Source organism: Carettochelys insculpta, chromosome 2 (assembly GCF_033958435.1).
Source record: "Carettochelys insculpta isolate YL-2023 chromosome 2, ASM3395843v1, whole genome shotgun sequence".
Taxonomy (NCBI): Eukaryota; Metazoa; Chordata; order Testudines; family Carettochelyidae; genus Carettochelys; species Carettochelys insculpta.
Genome location: NC_134138.1, coordinates 250,423,045 through 250,446,464, shown reverse-complemented (window position 1 = coordinate 250,446,464; position 23,420 = coordinate 250,423,045). Strand labels below are relative to the sequence as shown.

The 23,420-nt window shown below is 46.8% G+C and overlaps 1 protein-coding gene across 1 annotated transcript in view; it reads right to left on the bottom strand.

Annotated features, from left to right (window-relative positions):
• LOC142008330 (uncharacterized) overlaps positions 1 to 23,420 on the bottom strand; it is a 144,297-nt gene that overhangs the window by 2,836 nt on the left and 118,041 nt on the right. The window contains exon 4 of the mRNA XM_074985511.1: positions 3,302 to 3,441. Within this exon, the coding sequence (XP_074841612.1) occupies positions 3,302 to 3,441 (140 nt within the window). The remainder of the gene's footprint in view (positions 1 to 3,301; positions 3,442 to 23,420) is intronic.

The window sequence follows — 23,420 nt, the reverse complement described above, 5'->3', positions numbered from 1 at the left end:
AAGGAGGCTGGCAGGCAACTCTCCAATACCACATTCTACAAGCCTCTGTCCGGGGATCCCACTGAGGAATACATAAAGAAGCTACAGCATCTGCTCAAGACCCTCCCTATAAAAACACAGGAACAGATTTACACAGACGCACCCCTTGAACCCAAACCAGGTTTATTCTACCTGCTACCCAAGATCCATAAACCTGGGAATCCCGGACACCCCATCATCTCAGGCATTGGCACCCTCACCACAGGATTGTCTGGATATGTGGACTCTCTACTTAGACCCTATGCTACCAGCACCCCCAGCTTTCTTTGAGATACCACTGACTTCCTCAGGAAACTACAATCCTTTGGTGACCTTCCTGAAAACACCATCCTGGCCACCATGGATGTAGAGGCCCTTTACACCAATATCCCACATGAAAATGGACTCCAAGCTGTTAGGAACATTATCCCTGATGAGACCAAGCCACAAATGGTGGCAGAGCTTTGAGACTTTGTCCTCACCCACAGCTATTTCAGATCTGAGGACAAATTATACCTTCAAATCAGTGGCACTGCTATGGGCACCCGCATGGCCCCACACTATGCCAACATTTTTATGGCTGACCTGGAACAACGCTATCTCAGTTCTCGTCCCCTAGTGGCCCTCCTCTACCTGCGCTACATTGATGACATCTTCATCATCTGGACCCATGGGAAGGAGGCTCTTGAAGAGTTCCACCATGATTTCAACAGTTTCCACCCCACCATCAACTTTAGCTTGGACCAGTCCACGCAAGAGATTCACTTCCTGGACACTACTGTGCAGATAAGCGATGGTCACATTAATACCACCCTATACTGAAAACCCATGGACCGCTATACTTGTCTACATGCCTCCAGCTTCCATCCAGGGCATACTACATGCTCCACTGTATACAGCCAGGCACTAAGGTACAACCGTATTTGCTCTGATCCATCAGACTGAGACAAATATCTACAAGACCTTTACCAAGCTTTCCTCAAACTACAGTACCACCTAAGGAAGTGAGGAAACAGATTGACAGAGCCAGATGGGTACCCAGAAGCCACCTACTACAAGACAGGCCTTCAAGGAAAACAATGGAACACCACTGACCATCACATACAGCCCCCACCTAAGGCCTCTCAAACGCATCATCAGCGATCTGCAACCCATCCTGAACAATGATCTTTCACTCTCACAGACCTTGGGAGGCAGGCCTGTCCTTGCCTATAGACAGCCCGCCAATCTGAAACAAATCCTCACCAGCCACTATAGATCACAAAACAGTAACTCTAAGCCTGGAACCAATCCCTGCAACAAACCCCACTGCCAACTCTGCTCACATATCTACATCAGTGATATCATCACAGTACCTAACATCAGCCATACCATCAGGGGCTCCTTTACCTGCACATCTACTAATATAATATATGCCATCAGCTGCGTCTACACGTGCACGCTACTTCGAAGTAGCGGCACCAACTTCGAAATAGCGCCCGTCGCGTCTACACGCGTCAGGCGCTATTTCGAAGTTAACTTCGACGTTAGGCGGCAAGACGTTGAAGTCGCTAACCTCATGAGGAGATAGGAATAGCGCCCTACTTCGACTTTCAACGTCGAAGTAGGGACCGTGTAGACGATCTGCATCCCGCAACGTCAAAATTGCTGGGTCCTCCATGGCGGCCATCAGCTGGGGGGTTGAGAGATGCTCTCTCTCCAGCCCCTGCGGGGCTCTATGGTCACCGTGGGCAGCAGCCCTTAGCCCAGGGCTTCTGGCTGCTTCTGCGGCAGCTGGGGATCTATGCTGCAGGCACAGGGTCTGCAACCAGTTGTCAGCTCTGTGTATCTTGTGTTGTTTAGTGCAACTGTGTCTGGGAGGGGCCCTTTAAGGGAGCGGCTGGCTGTTGAGTCCGCCCTGTGACCCTGTCTGCAGCTGTGCCTGGCATCCCTATTTCAATGTGTGCTACTTTGACGTGTAGACGTTCCCTCGCTGCGCCTATTTCGATGTTGGGTTGAGCAACGTCGAAGTTGAACATCGACGTTGCCGGCCCTGGCGGACGTGTAGACGTTATTCATCGAAATAGACTATTTCGATGTTGGCTGCACGTGTAGACGTAGCCATCATGTGACAGCAATGCCCCACTGCAATTTACATTGGCCAAACTGAACAGTCTCTACGTAAAAGAATCAATGGCCATAAACCAGACATCAGGAATGGTAATGTACAGAAGTCTATGGGAGAGCATTTCAATCTCCCTGGACACTCAGTAGCAGATTTAAGGGTGGCAGTCCTGAAAAAAAGAAATTTCAAAAATCAAATGGAGAGAGAAATCTCTGAGCTGCAATTTATTTGCAAATTTGACTCCATTAACCAAGGATTAAACAGAGACTGGGAGTGACTCACACCTTACAAAAGGAGCTTCTCTGCCCTAGGTGTTAACATCTCCACATTAGACTGAAAATGGGCCATATCCCCCCTGTCTTATCCGACCTGTTTTTTCCTCTCTTCATACATACCACTGATAATGGGCCTTTTCCACTCTGACTGAATAGACCTTGTCTGCTTTGGCCCTCCCTTTTACAGGGATCCCACTCTTTAAATACCTCCTTAAACCAGCCCCCATGCATCTGATGAAAGCTTCTACTCCAAAATATCTGTTAGTCTATAAGGTGCCACAGGACCTCTTGTTGATCTCCTACTATTGGGATTTGGGGGAAAGCGACGGCTTCTACAGCATCTGTTCACTGAGACCTGCCTGGTTACTACCTGGTGCTTAGGTCATACTTTTGCAAAGTGTTATTTAGTCCCCACCATATTTGGCTCAGAACAGATATTTCATTTGGAAGAGCAGTATTTCAGTCACTTTCCCTCCTCCTCCTCCTCCTCCTCTTTATTCCTCTTCTTGAGGATTGCCACTAGTTGCTAGTATTTTCAAAGGGGATCTGCAGAGGCAATGCCATGAACAAATAAAAGAGGTTACTTATTAATTTGTTTTGTTAGGGCTTGACCCAGAGCCTTTTGGGTGTGTTACAATTACCAGATTTGGCTTGTGATGTCACTAATGCTTCAGAACAAGCTGTTTTTAAAAATGTAACTGCTCATTGAATGGCTAATTTTCACATTGAAATAATTCAGTTGTTAAAAACATATTTTTTTAAAATACCAAAAGGGTTTACTCCATTAAAGAGGTGCCAGTAAAAATTATATATGTTTTAATAAGCCTTTTTATTATAGACATTTACTTTTTTAAAAAGCACCTGAAACTAAGTCCAGATTACATTTTTGTAGCTCTGAACTCACTTGATTTAAGTGTTTGTATGGGAAATCAGCAGTTATTCCAAGTCTGTTCCTTCCAATGTGATTCACCTTCATGGTAGGGATCCTCAGGAGAAATAGGATTGGAGTGGGGATTAATCGAAGAAGAAGTAGCTCTATATTATCTGCCAAAAGAAAGACATTTTAGTAAAGCAATTTGCAATCAAAGCCAAGGATTTGTTTGCCAAGTTTTAGTCCAATGAGAATTGAAATGGCCAAGATATTTAATGCCGACAAGTGAGGTTTGTCAGGGAACTACCAAATCAACCTTGGAGTGAAAATAGGCAGACATCAAATTACAGAGCAAATAATGTGTTTGCTTTGCAGGTGGGGAAGTAAACAAACTATTTTTAAGAAAAACAGGAAAATAAGGCTGGCAGTTGTCAGTTCAAAGGTATTCAAAGATATAAATAAAAATGTTCAAAACCAAAATCGAGCTGTGGAGGATTTGTCAATGGATGTTGAACATAAATGAACATTTTTTCACACCCAATAATGTGTGTGCGACATTTGCTCAGAGGAACAGTCCATGGGAGTTATGCGAATAAGTGGTGAGAAGGTGCCCAAAAATGTTGCTTTATCTCATCATAAAATATAATTGTTTTTTATTTCAACAAATGCCAATAAAACTGAAGTCTTAATTTATCAAATTGTTTTAGATGGGTGCCATGTACAGCCTGTAAACTTGTCTGTTTTCTGGTAATTTCTCCATATGGTATACACCCTTTATATATTATAACAGCTTGCTCTTGAATTCTGACGCTCAAGAACTGACCACATAGGGCCAGATCATGATAACGTTACTCCAGATGAACAGTACCTTACGCCAGGAATTGTTGAACTGAAGTCTGTAGACTATTCACACAGTGAGGTGCTATTAAACTGAAATAAAGGTGTTAAAATCTGGCCTATGATATTAAACCACTCAAAAAAACAAAGCACTTTATGTGCATCGACCTGTGTCTTCTGTCCTACAAAGTTGAATGTAGTTCAGCCAGAAGAAACACGTATACCTGAAAAACCACTTCATGGGATTCTTAGGTTTATTCTTTAGAGGATTTTGACAATCAGATTTGTAATGGACTATCAGGGTGGTTGTAGTCCATCATTGCCAAATCACAAACACCAGACCCCATGTATCAGCAATCTACAGAGAGCTTGCTCAAGCAATTTCTACACCACAATACTGAAGTTTTCTTAAAGTCACCAGCAGGGACTGGCCAATCAATATCAACAATGTTTGGCTGTTCTAGTTAGAATAGCTATGAATGGCTGTCTTATTGTTTCAAAATGGCTAGCCCATCGCTTTTGAAATCCTGCTCGGCTCTGCAGAAGCCATGAGGGATGGTCTAGATGGTACTTGGTCCTGCTGTGGGGGCAGGGGATTGGACTCGATGACCTCTTGGGGTCCCTTCCAGTCCTAGTGTTCTATGAGACAGCAGATTACTTCTGAGCTCTCCACTCTATGTGTAACTTAAATAAGATAAGAATAAGCAACTAATAATTGTGTACACTAGTCATATTTCTATATATTCACATGTACCTTTCAAAATGGCTCTACATATTTTGTATCAAGCTTTAGTTTTATTTCATTTTATTATTTTATATTTTTTCTGAAAGTTTTTCTCGCATAAGACGTTTATTCAGTCTTCATTTTTAGTTTAACTATTGAGGAGCTTTGTTTAGTGAAAATTTTTAATTCCATGATGCATAAAAACACAGATTGTTCCTGTTTTGCTTAATCAATACATAAACTGCAGTTTTAACCTAACAAATAAAATCACAAGTGAGTTTTCCTGATGAAATGATCTGTAATCATATGAATACATTATTCAGTTTTTCTTACGTGCTACCGTTGCTAAAGGTAAATAAAATATCATAGATATTAGCTGTTGTAGTGAAGGGGGGCAGCTTTATAAACCAGTACGTGCAGGGTTTTATAAGTCAACCATAAAAGTACATTCTGCGCTGAAATTTGGCCCATGTGGTCTGAGCCTGGCAATGAATTCATTTTACAAAATGCAAGCCAGGCAATTTTCTGTTTGGCTGTGCTAAAACTGTTTAGTATCTGAATGCGTGAGGAGGGCTGTATGGTGAGGCCTGCGATGTGTCCCCCTGCCCTGTGCATCATTTTGGTCAGTTCCACCAGCCTCTCCCTCTCAAGAGCTCCAAACCAATTAATTCATGTAAAGGGTGAGGAGAAGAACTCAAAATATTTCACCGAGTTTTGAGCATAAGCAATAACTTTAAACCAAAGAAGAGGATTTTAAAAAATGCTCCACTCCCACTGACATCTATTGCTGAACTCCCATTGCCTGGTGTGGGAGCAAAATTAGGCTAAAAAATAGAGATGGATATGTGAACAGGTGCTGTTAGAGGAGGGAAGCAGAGGAAAATAAAAGCCACCAATATATCAGAGAGGGTGTATCAAGGGAAAAAATGAATGGAAACATAACTGATGATAAAGGGAATTGATCAAAAAGCTGTGTTAGATGAAAAAAATCCTGGAAACAGTAAATGAGATGCTTACCCACAAAGACTTACAGGATCTGAACAGAGAGAATGACTGTCTGAACAATTATTGAAGGAATACAGTTCATGGATTCCCAAAGGACAAGTAAGAACCCATGGCTGTGTCTACGCTAGCCAAAAACTTCAAAACGGCCATGCAAATGGCCATTTCGAAGTTTACTAATGAAGCGCTGAAATACATATTCAGTGTCTCATTAGCATGCGGGCAGCCGCGGTGCTTCGAAATTGACGCGGCTTGCTGCCGTGCGGCTCATCCTGACAGGGCTCCTTTGCGAAAGGACCCCAGCTACTTTGAAGTCCCCTTATTCCTATGAGCAGATGGGAATAAAGGGACTTCGAAGTAGGCAGGGTCTTTTTGAAAAGGAGCCCCATCTGGACGAGCTGCACGGCGGCGAGCCGTGTCAATTTCGAAGTGCTGCGGCCGCCCGCATGCTAATGAGGCGCTGAATATGTATTTCAGTGCTTCATTAGTAAACCTCGAAATGGCCATTTGCACGGCCATTTCAAAGTTTTTGGCTAGTGTAGACATAGCCCATGAGGTGAAGAAACCTACAGCCAGGGGAACATTGACACTAAAGAGTACTTCAAGGCAAAGAAAAGCAAAGACTAAGCCAGCAATTGTGAAACTGGACTTACAGCCAAGGTGAGGAAAATTTGATTCTTTTCTCAAGTGACAAAGTGTATTGTAGAGGATTCTCTATTGTTCTTGTTAATAATATATTTAGTATTGTGCAGCATAGGGATGAATGGCATATATATGCTCACAATGGTTAATGTGTTGGTAACCTATCATTTATTATTATAAGTACTGAGTACTTGTTACTTTATGCTCCTGATACACTTTTTGAGTTTTCCCTTAGAAAGTTTTAAAAATGTAAAATTCTCTTGCATTTTGATTTGTCTCTTTCTTGCCTCACAGTGGCCTCATCTACAGTAGCAAGTACTTTTGAAATTTTTTTTTGAAAGAAAGGGCTCTTTTGAAATATCCAGCAAAGTGTCTACACACAAAAAGTATCTTTCAAAATTAAATCAGAAGAACACAGCATTCCTTCCAAAAGCACTCTCTTCCACTCCCGTTTCAGGAAAAGCGCCTTCTTTCAAAAGAGAATGTGAGTAGATGCTCCATGAGCCCTTTTTTTCAAAAGAGCAGTCCTCATAGCATCTGATTTTTTCAATCCCTGGCCTGCTCTTTTGAAAGAGCAGGGGCTGCGTGGACATTCTCTTTCAAAAGAGCAGATCACTCTTTTGATCCACTTTTTTGTGTGTGGATGCACTCTTTTGAAAGGAGCTCTTTTGGAAGAGTTCTTCTAGAAAGACTTCTTTCGAAAGATCTCTGTAGTGTAGATGTAGCCAGTCAGTACAGCCTGTTGCAATACTGTTGTTAGAGATTTTATTTACCTGACAAAAAGGACAGACTACACTCAGTGGTGGGTCATGTACTCATACTCAGGGACCCTAGCCAAATTTGGCACCCCTACCAGAGCACTAGGACCTTTTCTCCCTTTTAGGCCCTATTCACTGGCCAAGCAAGAAGCCTGCTGGCCAGGCGAGGAGCCAAGCTGTGGTAAAAGCTGCCCAGAGAGCTTGGGACACTGTGTAGAGCCCCAAGCAAGCCACCTGTCCTGTAGTAACATTCCATAAAGTGTTAGATATGGAATCATTTTACAGTATGAATAATTGAAATTATGGATCATTTGCAGGTTCTTTTAAAGAAGTTTGGGATTAGGTGGTCTAGAATAACTATATCTGTCATAGGCCGTGTCTACACGTGCCCCAAACTTCGAAATGGCCACGCAAATGGCCATTTCGAAGTTTACTAATGAAGCGCTGAAATGCATATTCAGCGCTTCATTAGCATGCGGGCGGCCGCGGCACTTCGCAATTGACGCGCCTCGCCGCCGCGCGGCTCGTCCAGACGGGGCTCCTTTTTGAAAGGACGCCGCCTACTTCGAAGTCCCCTTATTCCCATGAGCTGATGGGAATAAGGGGACTTCGAAGTAGGCGGGGTCCTTTCGAAAAGGAGCCCCGTCTGGACAAGACGTGCGGCGGCGAGGCGCGTCAATTTCGAAGTGCCGCGGCCGCCCGCATGCTAATGAAGCACTGAATATGCATTTCAGCGCTTCATTAGTAAACTTCGAAATGGCCATTTGTGTGGCCATTTTGAAGTTTAGGGCACGTGTAGACGTAGCCATAGAGACACAACCATTAGAGTTACTTGACATAGACCAAATCTGATGAGGTTGAAGTCAATTAAATCTTGAGAAACACAGAGGTGGAATTCACTCTATCCCCAGTCCCATGACTCTGTAAAGGAGTTTTGTAAAGGGGAACTGTGTGGCGCATGGGATAGTCCATCAAGCTATAGATAAGACACTGGGCACTGCCCTGTCCTCTCCAAGTTCTTTTTTCCAAAACCTGAACTTGAAAAGGGAGTGTGACCCCTGCACAGTCTCCTATTGATGACTAATGGATTCACTACACGAGCATGTTGTTTCAAAATATTTTTCAGAAAGAGGGGCTCTTTTGAAAGATCCCATCAAGTTTCTGCACACAAAACATGTTCATTCAAAAGTACTTCCAAAAGAACATGGATCACCTTTCAAAATTGCTGTTCCTTTCCCTTTTTAGGAAGAGCATTCCCTTTTGAGAGTCTTTCAAGAGAAAATGTGTGTAGACATTCTGCAGGCCATTCTTGAGAAACAGCAGTCCTCCATGGCTCCAGCCAGCTAGTGCACAGAGAGGGCCCTGCCAGCACCTACAGGGCTCTATGGTCTCTGCAGCCAGCAGTGTTTAAAGATGCAGGTACCCAGAAACCCTGTGGCAGGAAGCTGAGAGTGTGCTAGCAGCAGCAAACACATGACCCTGCAGCAGCATGCTGTCCAGCCCACCCACGAACCACCTGATGCACCTGGATGTCCCTATGGCCAGTGCCCAGGAGCCCTGTGCCCCTCAGCAATCCCCCTCTGAGCCAGCAGAGAGCTTCCAGGACTCTAGCCAGGGCCAAAAAAAGAGGGCACCATTGTGGATGGAGGCCGAGGTCAAAGAAGCGGGTGGTGAAGCATTGGAATGCGTTGCCTGGGGGGGGTGTGTGGATTCTCCATCCCTTGTGGTTTTTAAGTCCCGACTGGACAAGGTCCTGGCTGGGATGAATTAGTGGGGGTTGATCCTGCTTGAAGCAGGTGGATGGACTAGATGACCTCCTGAGGTCCCTTCCAGCCCTGTGATTCTGTGACCTCCTGGGACTCTGGGGGGATGAGGAGGTCCTCCTCCACACCAGTGGTCAGCGCCAGAATGCTGTGGCTTTCAATCAGACATCCATCAGCCTGGCTACGTCTACACGTGCAGCCAACATCGAAATAGTCTATTTCGATGAATAACGTCTACACGTCCTCCAGGGCCGGCAACGTCGATGTTCAACTTCGACGTTGCTCAACCCAACATCGAAATAGGCGCAGCGAGGGAACGTCTACACGTCAAAGTAGCACACATCGAAATAGGGATGCCAGGCACAGCTGCAGACAGGGTCACAGGGCGGACTCAACAGCCAGCCGCTTCCTTAAAGGGCCCCTCCCAGACACAGTTGCACTAAACAACACAAGATACACAGAGCTGACAACTGGTTGCAGACCCTGTGCCTGCAGCATAGATCCCCAGCTGCCGCAGAAGCAGCCAGAAGCCCTGGGCTAAGGGCTGCTGCCCACGGTGACCATAGAGCCCTGCAGGGGCTGGAGAGAGAGCATCTCTCAACCCCCCAGCTGATGGCCGCCATGGAGGACCCAGCAATTTTGACGTTGCGGGACGCGGATCATCTACACGGTCCCTACTTCGACGTTGAACGTCGAAGTAGGGCGCTATTCCTATCTCCTCATGAGGTTAGCGACTTCGACGTCTCGCCGCCTAACGTCGAAGTTAACTTCGAAATAGCGCCCGACGCGTGTAGACGCGATGGGCACTATTTCGAAGTTGGTGCCGCTACTTCGAAGTAGCGTGCACGTGTAGACGCAGCTCCTGAGTGCCAAGGGGCACTCCAGCTTTATGCCATACCAAGTAAGGTCCAGTCTCAAAGAACTGTGGCAGGCCTACTGCCGCACCTGGGATGCGGCCAACAGCTTGGCAGCAGTGCCCACCAGCTGCGCCTACTTCAAGGAGTTGGACTGCTTCCTTGGGCCAAAGAAAGCAGCCCCCTAGTAGAGTTGCTGGGCACCCCTGGCCAGACCCAGGGCCTGAGACTAAGCCAGAGTCCAAGCACTGGCCAGGACCCTTGGGCAGAACCCCCACCAATGCCCATGTCAGAGGAGGAAGAGGGGTCCTTGGTCATTGCCCTCCTGTCCAGGTCCTCCAGCCAGGCCCCCTCCTCCCAGGCCTCCCTTGAATTCCTTGAAGGACCTCTCAAGTTGTTGGTCTCAAGTTGCAGTTGGAAAGGTCCAGGTTGATCATTAGGAAAAACTTTTTCACTAGGAGGGTGGTGAAGCATTGGAATGGTCTACCCAGGGAAGTAGAGTCTCCATCCCTGGAGGTGTTTAAGTCTCGGCTCGACAAAGCCCTGGCGGAGCTGATCTGATGGATTTGGTCCTGCTTAGTGTAGGGGACTGGACTCAATGGCTTTTTTTAGGTCTCTTCCAGCTCTATTGTTCTATGATTCTATGATTCTATGACCTGCAGTACCCAGCCCTTCAGAAACCCCAGGGCATGAGGAAGGGGCACCCACCCCTGCCACAGCTAGCAGCAGGCTGGCACATGGCCACTGGCTCCTTCTGGATGAACCTCAGGTGGCTGCATCTTCTGGCCTGAAGAGAGGCCCACGTGCAGGCACTCAGCACCTGGTCCCATGGACAGCACCAAAAGCCATATGCCTGGCAAGGGGGTGGCAGACTGCACCCAGTGCATGCCCCACCCTTTCAGGGACTCCTGGTGCCCAGGATCCCACAGGATCATTGGGCCAGTAGACAGTGGGATGGGGGAGGGTCTGGCCAGGGGAGTTGGAGGCAGAGCCCTTGGGGCCAGGTCATGGGACTGATAGGTCATCTCTCTCTCCCCTTCTGTCACCACAGCTCCACTGTCTAAGGGCTGTGCACGCCCCATCCAGGGCCAGGGAAGCCCCACACTGACTGCTGAGGGGGCTGGGGCATGCTCCCACCTGTGCAGGTCTGTGATGGGAGGCCATGCCGCCACCTCCACAATGAGGGGCCCAGTGCTGCCCACATGGCCACCTGGCAGGAATTAAAAGACACTATGCAGGAGTGGGTGGTAATAGAGAAAGAGGCCTGGCATGAGGTGAGCACCCTTCATGCCCTCATCCAGGCCATGACTGCCTGCCAGCTATGGGCCCTGGTCCCTCACCACCCACTCCCACAACCCCTCCCTCAGTCTCTCCAACAGCCCCCCTGCAGCTTCTGTCCTCACTGCCCTGCTCCCACCTGACCTCCCCGCAGCCACCCAGCTGGAACTTGGCCAGTGGCTTATGGCCAGACTGGGCCTTGGCAAGTGAGCCCTCCAGCACCCTTCCCCCTTGTGGCCTTCTATCAAGGCTGAGGCTGCTGCAGCCCCCAGCCCACACTGCTACCACCCCATAGTCCCAGTCCCATCCCAGCCCTGAGGGGGACTCCCCCCCCCAAGACCCAGGTGATGGAGGCTCATAGAGCCAGTGCAGCTTATGGCCCTCCACCCCTGCTGAGGACTAAGGTCCCCCACCCCAGCCCCTGGTCCTGCTCTAAGTTCAGGTGCCCCCAGCCCCGTGCCAGGACCCTACCTTGTATATTGTGTCCCCCTGCCGGTTTCTTCTGTAAATATTTCCTGTTTTGTCTTTTTGTTATGACACAGTTCAGATATTTAAAGTGTTTATTGCTCACCACCCTGAAGTCCCTTGTGCATGGTGTGTGTGTGGGGAGGATTGTGGTGGGGGAGCGGTGCATCGTGTGTGGGTATATATGGAGGAGGTTGTGTGGGATGTCTAGGGGAGGTTCATTGGGTCCCCCTTGTGAAGGCCTCATGAGAGCCCCCCTCACCCACACCCCGCCCCAGTATGCCTGGCAACATGGGGCAGTAGCCAGCTGCTTGTAGACAGGCCTGGTCTCAGCAGCCCATACCTGCACAAAGGGCTCATGCTAGCTCTCCATGATATGGAGAGCATAGCATACCCCCACCACGGCAGGCACGTGGTGGAGGCTGACCTCCAGTCATGTCAGGAGGCACCAAAAGCACCCCTTCAGGTGCCTCAGTGCACACCCATTACTGTTGCAGGCCTGGTCCAGGCATGCATTGAAAAGGTCCTAACTCAGGCCTGTGTGTCCTGTGTATGTCCACATGAGCAATGGGTGCAGGGGGTAGGTGGCAGCAGACACTATTTAGGGGGCATGGTCATGTCCCTGACAGGGAGCTCCTTTTGAGCGGGGGATGTAGGTTCCCCTCCGCCGTCCTGCACCCAAGCCAGGAGTACTGGAAGACCCAGGCATTATGGCCTTGGCCCAATCAGCCCATACAGATATCCATGAAGCATCCATGGAAGTCCATGAGGGCCTGGTGCATCACGGAGTGATGTCCCTTTCTGTTGATGTACCTTCCGGTGCTGTGCTCTGGGGCTTGGATGGCGATGTGCTTCCTGTCCAACGCACCAAACATGAAGGGAACTCCAGGGCTGGGAATCCCATGAGAGTGACATCTAGGTCCCCCATGTGGAGGACCCTGTGCAAGAGGACAGCATTGATCACCTGGATGGCCTGCAGGGGATGGAGGGCACACATGCCCGTGAGTGCATGACATGGTGCTCCAGGACCCCCAGCCCCAGCCCTGCCCCCTCTTCTGTCCCCTCCAGGGCTCCTTCTCCCCTCTCTTTCAAGATCCCCCTCCCCTCTTCCTGTTCCCTCCAGAGCCTCCCTTCCTGTCCCCAGGGTGGGTGTGTGGTGCGAGCATGGCTTACCTCAATGAGGACAGACCTGACAGTCGCCTTGCCTGCCCCAAACTGGTGCCTGACTGACTGATAGCTGTCCAGGGTGGCCAGTTTGTGGATGGGTGATGGTGACCTGCTTCTCCAGGAGGCATGTGAGCCACATGTGAGTGTCCTGGTGCTGAAGGACAGCGGTGAGCCAGCAACATAGCTCCAGAAATGTCTGCTTGGTTATGCAGAAGTTCTGGAGCCAGAAATCATCATCCCACTCCCCCACGACAAGCTGGTCCCACCACTCAGAGCTCGTGGGGTAGCTTCACAAGTGCTGAGTTGCCCGGAGGAGGGGTTGTAGATGTTGCCCCAAAGAGATGGCCTGCAGGACCATGGCCAGGTACGCGACCCTCCCAGAAGTGCTGGTGAGCAGGCTGACCACGGCCTTGAGGAGTTCCCTGTCAGGGAGTTGCTGGGGATCCATAGGGGTCTCCGCAGTGGCTCTATTCTGTGCTTGGGGTCTATGGTACTAGAGGCAGCCTGGCAGCCCTCAATGTGTACAGAGCAAGGTTGTGGGGAGGGGTCCTTTAAGGAAGTGGCAGGCTGAAGCCCCTGGAAGAGCATGTCAGCCATATGACTCCGTCCGCGGTGTTTCCTGGCTCATTGTTTTGAAAGGGTGCCTGGAGTTGTGTGGATGCTCGCTTTTGAAAGAGCGAATTGCAACCTCATTCTGCTTTCGGTGTGTAGACGCACTCTTCCAAAAGGCAGTCTTCCAGAAGACACCCTTTGAAAGCTCGCCTTTCGAAATACCACTGCAGTGTAGACGTGGCTATGTGTCTGCATCTCCCATGTTGGGCAACATAGGCCAGCTCTGCAACAAATAGGGGATGTGCAGTTCTGCAGAATGGTATCTCTGTACAATGTCTGTTCTGTACAATGGTGGCGAGTTGCAGTAGTAGTGGTGTGGACCTTCCGCAGCTCTTAGTCTGATAGGTGAATTGCACTCATAAAGCAGAGAGCATATTGAGAGGACAAGATACTCTCACAAACACCGGTCTTCACTGTCCCTGCATTTTGGATTGGATCAGGTTACTCACCGTTTTTTCCTGATGACGAATAATGGGCTTCTAGCTAAAAGTGTGACTTTTTCAAAAGTAATCTAAATGCCACAGGAGGGGGTATTTCTTTTATGGGATTCGTGGAACTTTAATTAAAAGAGTGTAAACTCTGATGGATCTTTATCAGCTTTACGCAGTAAATGTTTTTCTGTAAGAAATTACTTTAAACTCTATTGGGAATTTGAGCCAGTAAAATACATTAACCATTTTGGGACCATCACATCATCCAGCTTTGGGGAACTGATAGAAACTGCTCTCTAATTCAATCAGACTTTGGTAAGGCAACATTTAAAATCCCCTTAAAAACAGAAATAAATGATAATATAAATATTGCCTTTAGTCTCACTTTCCATGTTCTTTGTGTTATTATTCCAGTGTCACGTCAGCCCTTAGCATACATTTAAAGATGGTCTATTGAGAGAAGCTTTTTGACACTGCCCTTTTTGTTATTTCAATGTCCACAGATGAAATATAATGTTTATGTGACTCTAAGATTTGCATTTGTTCATATACACTCTCTCTCTCTCTGTCTCTCTCTCTCTCTATATATATATATGCACAAACACATTTGGTTTAAAAGATGGAATGACCTCAGCCAACAGTCTCTGGTTCCATGTGTTGACACAAACCCTTCATCTTTAAGCACATTTCTCTCTACAGGTTATTGCATATTTTTGTCATCTAGAAAAACACACAGGAATAAAACAACAAAACCTTTGTTCTTCACTCTTGAACTTCAACCATCCCACAGAGCATCATGTGTTGTTCATTATAGCTGTGTCTACACGTGCACGCTACTTCGAAGTAGCGGCACTAACTTCGAAATAGCGCCCGCCGCGGCTACACGCGTCGGGCGCTATTTCGAAGTTAACTTCGACGTTAGGCAGCGAGACGTCGAAGTCGCTAACCTCATGAGGGGATCGGAATAGCGCCCTACTTCGACGTTCAACGTCGAAGTAGGGACCGTGTAGACGATCTGCGTCCCGCATCATCGAAATTGCCGGGTCCTCCATGGCGGCCATCAGCTGGGGGGTTGAGAGATGCTCTCTCTCCAGCCCCTGCGGGGCTCTATGGTCACCATGGGCAGCAGCCCTTAGCCCAGGGCTTCTGGCTGCTGCTGCGGCAGCTGGGGATCCATGCTGCGGGCACAGGGTCTGCAACCAGTTGTCGGCTCTGTGTATCTTGTGTTGTTTAGTGCGACTGTGTCTGGGAGGGGCCCTTTAAGGGAGCGGCTTGCTGTTGAGTCCGCCCTGTGACCCTGTGTGCAGCTGTGCCTGGCACCCTTATTTCGATGTGTGCTACTTTGGCGTGTAGACGTACCCTCGCAGAGCCTATTTCGATGTGGTGCCGCGCAACGTCGAAGTTGAACGTCGACGTTGCCAGCCCTGGAGGACGTGTAGACGTTATTCATCGAAATAGCCTATTTCGATGTTGGCTTCACGTGTAGACGTAGCCTATATGTTCCAATGTTCAAAATACACCTACTGGAAGAGCCAACGATGCTATTTGTGGTGAGGACAGATATCCTTTGGTCTAATATTGCTACATGATGGGCCAGTTTTCACCCAATGGTATAAGCAGGTGTAGCCAGATGAATGTTAATTACCTGCAGCTAAAATCCTCTGAGATGAGCCTGTGTATCACATTTGTTGGATCATGGTGCCTGCACTTCAGCTGCTGGGGCCTTCTGGAAGGTAGCATCCATTTTGGGCGTGGGTCCTCTCCCTCCCCATCTTGTCCTAGCAGGCTGCTGCCAGGCACTCTTCAAAGCTGATACTGAACTTACTGAGTGCCAGCTTCATCCACTGGTCCTGAGGAGCCACCAGTTTCAGTAAGGATGTGGGAAGCTGCCCTTTTGTGTCTGTGGGCCCAGACAGAGACCAACCTGGATGGCTGTCTCCTCTCATCTTTTAAAAGAAAAAACTGAATAACTGGGCCAGTTCTAACTAATTGATGGCGGGTGGGGGTGCCAGGTGCTCTCCCAGGGTTGGCAGCATGGGTGCCCTCCTGGCTGCTGCACCCTTCTGCTGGGCCCTGCTTCACTCCTGACTGCCTGCAGCATGCTCTGGCCACCAGGCCGCTCATTTGAAGCCCTGCCCTTCCCCTGTCCCCATATGGCAAGTGCCTGCTGGCTCCAGCTCCTCATGGGCCTGTCCATTTCAGTGGCCTCCTGAAATAGGTGGCCCCTGGCGACCGCTCGGCTCACCCGCCCTTAAGACCAGCTCTTGACAGGTTTACCAAAACCCAAAATGTCCTCAAAGAGAGTGAAGAAGAAAAACAGAGGAGACTGAGGAATCCATTGAGGACACTGCAACCTGAGTTTGCCGCACCTTCGGCAGCCGGAAAGGACCATGGGAGTGGGCAGGCCAGGAGGAGGACAGGAGGCAAGAGGCTCAAACAGACACTGCATTCCCTCACAGTGCAGGTGCAGATGCCTTGAGCTAGAGCAGGGGTCAGCAACGAAAACAGCAAGAAGAGCCTTTTTTTTTTCAAATTCAGTAAAAAAGCTCAATAATTCAAGAGCCGCAATGCACGTGAATAAGACTTTATTCGCAACATGATCAAAACACAGAAACAGTGACATATCCCACAATGCACTGCACATATTAAAGGGGATGTTATCCAATGTTTGGAGATCACATATTGTTTGCTACTTAGATATAAATTGTTCATTGCTGGGCTTTTAGGCATTCACTGTTTATCAAAAACAATCAGGAGGTTATTTTTTCTTTTTTTCTTTTTCTTCCTTTTTTTTTTTTTTTTACCTAGCAATTATAGCTTCAGGAGTCACAAAGAAGTCCTAAAAGAGCTGCAGGTTGCAGACCCTGATCTATGGCTAGTTCTAGGCATGGCTGAACAGTGCCAAACCACTGTTCCACATGGCATTTTATTCTCCACTCTGCTTTGCCAGTCTTTTTTGCTTCTCTGATGATTACCCTTCCATTTCCCCCTACCCCCAAATGACTTGCTGGCTTTTTGGGGGTGGGTGGGGTTCTTAAGAGAGTACAGAAAACATATGCTGCCCTGGGCTGTAAAATGGCTCCTGCCTGAAACTCACACTTGGGAATATTCAGTGGTCACTTGAAGAAACTGAGTCGCATTTGCCTACACCCAGATAGAGTTTGGGTCAACAATGCTTACAGCGTATGGCATGTTTATTCTCCAAGGTGCTGCTTTGCTCTGTTATTGCGAGCCCAAGGGGTTCAAAACTTATCAGTCAAATGCTCAACCCACCAAATCTTTAAGGCTGCGAAATTATGCTTTGAGGTTTTTTTAAAGATTATATGGTGGTTTTGATTTTTGCAGATGCAGGTGTGTTTGATAATTAATGTTGTCAACGCACCCAAGTGAACAAAGATGCTTTGGATCCCATTGCGGGAGTTCTCAGCCCTACATGTGCTCAGCAATTAGTTTTACCCTCCATCACCCAGCTCTCCCCTGAGTTCTATCCCCATATCTGTTCAGCCCCCATATCTGTTCTGTCCCATACATCCCAGCCTCACCTTGGCTCTTCCTGCAGCTCCTGGGTTTCTTACCCTTGTCTCTCAGACTTGTGGCGGGGCTGCTGCAAGCTGCCCTCTGCCCCTTTCTATGCTGGGGTCACATTGCTTAGGGCTGTGAAAAAATTTGCCTCCTGAGCAACATAGGTTGTCCTGACTGAATCCCTGGCATAGACATAGCTGGGTCAGTTGAAGAATTCATCCAACGAGCTAAGTACTACTTCTCAGGGGGGTGAATTTATTACAAATATATGGAAAAATCCTTTTTATTGACATCGGAAGTGTCTGTGCCACAGAGAGAGAGATGTGTTATCACCTCTTTGAGGTGCTGGGCTCTTCATTCTTCATTTTCCCCTCCTGGAAGGCACCTACTTCTGAGGCAAGGGGGAAAGAGCTCTCCCTGGTTCCTGCAGCAGCCCTCTATGGCCATTCTTCTGCATAGCAAGTTGAGGATGACAACCAATCACAGGGGTTCCCCCCCCAGGGAAAGACATTCACAAGGGCTGCAACTTTCTGCATCATGACCACTGGGTCAAGCCGTGGAAAAACAGACATAACACACAAAGAAATTGAGACAGCTGGCAACCCTGATTCCCCCAGAACATATATGTGTTATTACCCCTATTTTATGGAGCAGAAGATTAAATTACGTGCTCAAGGCCAGAGAATGGCTTAGAGCTTGGATTAGAAACCCGGGATTCCCAGCTTTTTCTTCAGTGCCCCAGCACTTAGACTCTCTCTCTCTCTCTCTCTAACAAACTCCTGTGTGTAGGAAATAAAAAATCTTTCTGCCACTTGTTTCAGAGACCCATTCAAATGCATAGTTGGCTACAGTTGGCTTTTGTGCGGATGAGTTGAACTTGTAGAGTACAAAGGTGGTGTAGGATAAGGTTGTAGGAAGGACTTGTTACCTAATAAATGAGGGATTTCATGTAGGAGGTCACTGCAGACCTCTGCTTAAGCACATAAGGTTAAATGCTGGCTCCAATGAAGTCAGTAGCAAAATTTCCAGGGACTATTAGTGGCAAAGGATCTCACCCTCAGAGCCTGGTTTCTCTCTGCTTACGCTATATGGGGTAAGACAGAGCCAGCTCCAGAATGAATAAAGAGTCAATAAAACTTTCCTCCGTGAGAGGAGGGAGTTGAGTTCCTCACCCTGATGCACTGGACAGGCCCAGAGCAGGCTGGAGCTAAACGCAGAGAGAAAAGAGTTGAGAGGGCAGGAAAAGCTTCAGCCTACACAAGGGGAGACAAAGAAAAAGCAGGCAAGAGCACAAAAGAATACACTCAATTAAAAGCTGCAGCAAGGAGCCCTTGAAACAGAAAGGGAGTGGCCATATCCACAGGAGCACAGAAAGGGAGAGCATGCTGCCTTAAAGGGACAAAAGCAGCAGAAATAAATTAATAATAAAGATGCAGGAAATTAACAGGGACAATGGAGCTAATGGTTCCCATAGTGCCTCCCAAGTGCTGTAACTTTGCTGGTAAATCAGCATGACAAAAATGTATAGTGCTTTCTCAGCTGCTTTTTATTTTTTTGGTTGGCATTTGGACTTTTTAAAGAAGAGTGAGGAACACTGATTTAATTTCCTCATACGCCTGGTGGGAGACAAGGCAGGCAATATTCTGATGAAGGAAGGCCTCATTCTGATTCAAAACAAGTATAGAAGAGGAAAGAAGATCTTTGCTGCATATTTCACTGGAAAGCCTGAGATACCCCTGGAGAATAGGACCTCCCTTACGTCCTCCCAGACAAAAGTCAAGAGAACGGAAGATAATGGATCAAAGGCAGCAACGTGTATGGAAATTATATATGACGCCAGCAGAATAAAATTACCAATTGCATGCACCCAAATTATGACAGAATATTTGATCCAGGAAAATACAGTTTTCACAAAAACTTTAGGAGAGAAAAAGTAAATAGAAACTATGAAGAAAAATAAAAAAATTGAGTTCCTGTCCCTTGGCAAAAAGCTACAGCAAGGATGGTCCCAGGACAGCCCGTCCCCAGTTATATCTGCTGAGAACAAATCACAGAGAGGGGAAGTTGGTACAGCAGACATGACAACAGAGCTGTCAGTGACTTATCATGGCAAGGTTGAGGAGGGTGAAAAGAAACAAAGAAAGTTGTCCATGATAAAACAACTACAGAGCTGCAGGTATCTGAGTGTGATACTGTCCAGAATATAATGACTCTTCTTATCCTGTTGAGGAGCTACTCAGTAAACATATTGAGGAGCAGCTCAGTGAAGAATGTATTCTAGGACCAGTATTGTATTCAACAGCAAACAACAAATTGCCACATTAGTGTAGGAACTTTGATGCCGGTTATACAAACTAGATCAAGTCTGGACTGGATGCGCATGAAAAACTGATTGGCTGAATACAAATTAGAGTCTCCTCACAGGGCTGTTGGTCTTATTCAGATTTCACAGAAGGTTGTTTCACAGAGAACCTTGCAAACTGTTGCAGAGGGCAAGAAGAATAGTTTTCAGTCATCTTTGGGAGACAATGTTGCCCTGTTGCTATGGTCTGTGACTGGGAGTAGGAACTTCAGAATTCTTTTGCCGGTGATTTGCATCGGACACTAGGCAGCCTCAGTTTATTCATCTGTAAAACTGAGAACAATAGGTCAGTATCTGGACTATTATGAAGCTTAGGCATTTAGGTGTTGCTGCATTCAGCATCACACTGCCTAACTGATTCAAGCAAGTGCATAAATCCCTTCTGAAAACAAGATTTCTTCATTGCACTCCAGACTGCAAACTGAGATCACAGGCTTTTGTAAGCTTGCCAATGAAAACGTGAAATAGTTTTAGGTGCATAGGGGACCAAAATATCCAAAATTTGCCCAGTTTTAGAGAAATTTCCAAAATTACTGATTGTCCAGAGACTTCATTTTTAGTGTCCACACTTTCCTAGCCTACTGCTGACTGCTTCACCCAGCAGTGCACAAGGTGCACACCTGCTACTTTCATTCTCTTAGCTCCCAAGCTGACCAATTGCATGGGAATTGAAGCAGCCATTGAAATGCAGCACACCCCGTGCATCAGCTCTGGATCCTGGTGAGTAAGCATTCTAGTCCAGGAACTGCAGTTATGTTTGCTTTCTTTCACATTTTGTAATCCAGATTCCATAATTCTGACCTTGTGCATTTCCTGAGGGCTCATATAACAGGCCATTGAAGCAAAAATAGCATCACTAATGGGAAAGTAACACTATAGTAACTGTAAGGCATTTTCAGCATTCATAGACATTTTAGTACAGTAGTCCATAGAAGCTGCCCTTATCCAAGTTCAGCTAAATGATTTTGAGTAGCAGAGTAGAGTCTATTGTGGGAGCTTCACCTTAGGGCCAAACTCTTTCTGTGCTTTGCACAAAGACTATCAAAGTCAGTGGAGGTGGACATTGCTGTTGAGCTGGAAGCTCAAGGAGGGACTTTCTGCCCCATCTGAATATTGCGGTAGGTGTTGCTGTGTTGTGAGTTGTGTATGTACATGGGAGATCTTGGAGGATGCAGCCAATGGATCAGTAGCTACACAGTTTCATAGGCCATAACCTCCCAAACGAAGGTGTTACAGGTTTTGCTGCAGATATTAAGGCTGCAGTAGCAGCTGTGGATTGGCTTTGCAAGTGTCGAGTGAGGGGTTAGTGACCTTGTTCAAAGTCTTTGTAGAAAACTCTGGTTTTGCACAAGGATCAAAGTTTGGCCTTTAGAGTCAGTTATTTAGAAATTATTTTATTTCAGTAGGTGCTTCGAATCAGACGTTATCTTGATTCAGACCTTAAGAATTCTTATTGAGGTTGGAAGTTAATAATAAAAGAAAAAAAGCTGTAAGCTATGTAACCAGAGTGCATCGTAGAAAGGATATTTTGCAGAACCACCCCCATTTTGGATATTTATGCATTAGCACGCATGACCTTGAACTGAAATAGACACCGATAAATGACTAACTTCCTTTCATGAGTTCTTATTCATCGAGGTGTCTTAGCATTGTCTCCATAGTAAAGGATAGCTCAGTTTTTGTTTGATAAATCCATGCCACAGCACACCCAACCACATCCTTTAACACTATAACAAGCACAGAAACCAAGACACCTGGAAGGAAATCAGAAAAGAGAGTAATGAATACTGCATATCTCATTCTATAGTACTGAAGCTTTATTAAAATAGCTTAATGACTTGGTTTTGATTTCCAGAGTTATGAGCCTTTGAAACTCTGAAACTGACTGTATTTGTAGATTATTTGCTAAGCTCCTAAAACGGGCAAGTTTAGCATATATTACTAAGTTAACTGAATTTCCTTTTCAGGTTCTTATACCATGCCCATCATGTGGGTACCAGATCACCATGCGAGCAGCACAGTGACATTTATTATGCTGATCAGGGAAATGTGCGGCTAGGGGAAGGGCTTCTAGGCACCATGTGGAATGCAAAGGCATGGAGCAGCTCCAGATCATTTTGTAAGGTGCAAAGGGCTGAGCCCACGGTTTGTTTCTGCAGATCTAGTCTAGTTTACTCAGGCATCAGACACATTCTGTGTTTGTCGGCAGATGAGCCATTAAAGCCTCTGTTTCCCAGAATTTGGTGCTTGTATTTCTGCTGTAATTTTTGATCCATTCATTTCTCTTTCTAAGAGTTCTTTCAAAGGGTCAGCTTGCTATTTGTATTTTCCACCTGCGCAGCCATTGTGCATTTGCTACATTTTTGGCTTTTGTGTGTATGGTGTAATTATACTGTATGCATGTGCATAATATTTTTAAATATCTCACCAATCACCTGTTGGCACTGAGTTACCTATCTTCTTCTGTATGAATATTTGTATTCATACCCACATGCTCTTTATTTTTTAGACAGACCTCTGCATTTTTTGCTTAGCACAACCTTCATATGTCTCTTTATTGTTCCCCCCATCCCACTATTTGAAGATTTCTTTAGTAATAAGATCAGAAGAGTCGAGTTTTTCTAGCAGTCGTGCATGTACAGTAGACAACATAGAGGGAATTTCTTTGCGGACTTCCTCTCATGGCTAGTATATACCTTTCACATCCCTCAGCACAGCATCTTCAGTGACCCTGCCCTTGCCTACAGATGACCTTCATGTTTCATACATTTTTTCCTTATGCCTAGCTGGAAATCTGGCCATGCCTCTTCTTGAAGCCATTTATGTGCCATATAGGAGGTGCCCTACTCTGATGCTTCTCAGAATCTTCAGACCTGGACTCTCTCATGGTCCTCCAAGGTGCCTGGGGGCAAGACATTCAGGGTGGGGGTGGGCGGATTTAGACAAATATTTTTAGATTTTACATATGTTCAAAAGCTGTAAGCAAGTTTCCATAATTCAGTAGAGATGCAAGGTTCCAGAGAGTATTATTCTTAGTTTTGTTTCTTTTAAAAAACCCAAACCATATGAAATAATAAAAAAAGTCAGCAAAACTGTGTAATGGAGTATTCCTGGGCCTTATGGGATCTCAGAGAGGAGGGAAGGCATAAGGCTGTTGCAAAGACCACATAAGGGCCAGGCAAGACAGTAGTTCCTGCACTCTAGGGAGCAGAAAGACTCTTCTTTTTCTGTTCCTTTGGGGGATACACAGTGCTACAAAGGGGGCTGGGGCCAGGCTTCTACCATCATATACACCAACCATTGGAGAGTGTCAGTAGGATGGGGATAATAAACTGTAGGTGCACAACCTCTTGAGACCTATGAGCACCTGAACATATTCCCTGGGGCAGTGTGAATATGCAAAAATCAGGAACTGGCAAAATGCAAGTTTCATTCTCAGCCCTAGTTCTGTACTCTTGGGAACATTCAGTATTACACTTGGGTTGAATGATCCACTACTGTTTCTACAATAGCATTATCATCTATTGCCTTTCTCTCAGGCCCACCATGGCAGGTGTGGGAATGGGTAGAATGAGGCCAAAGAGAGCAATTGCCATGGGGCCTGGTGATTCAAAGAGGCTCTCAGAGCTTTCAGGCACCAGCACTGCAGCAGCGGCAGCAGCCAAAGCCCCAGGTGTTTTTCAGTTGCCACTCTGTGTGGCTCCAAGGGCTGGGGGTGTGCTGTGGTGTGGGTGG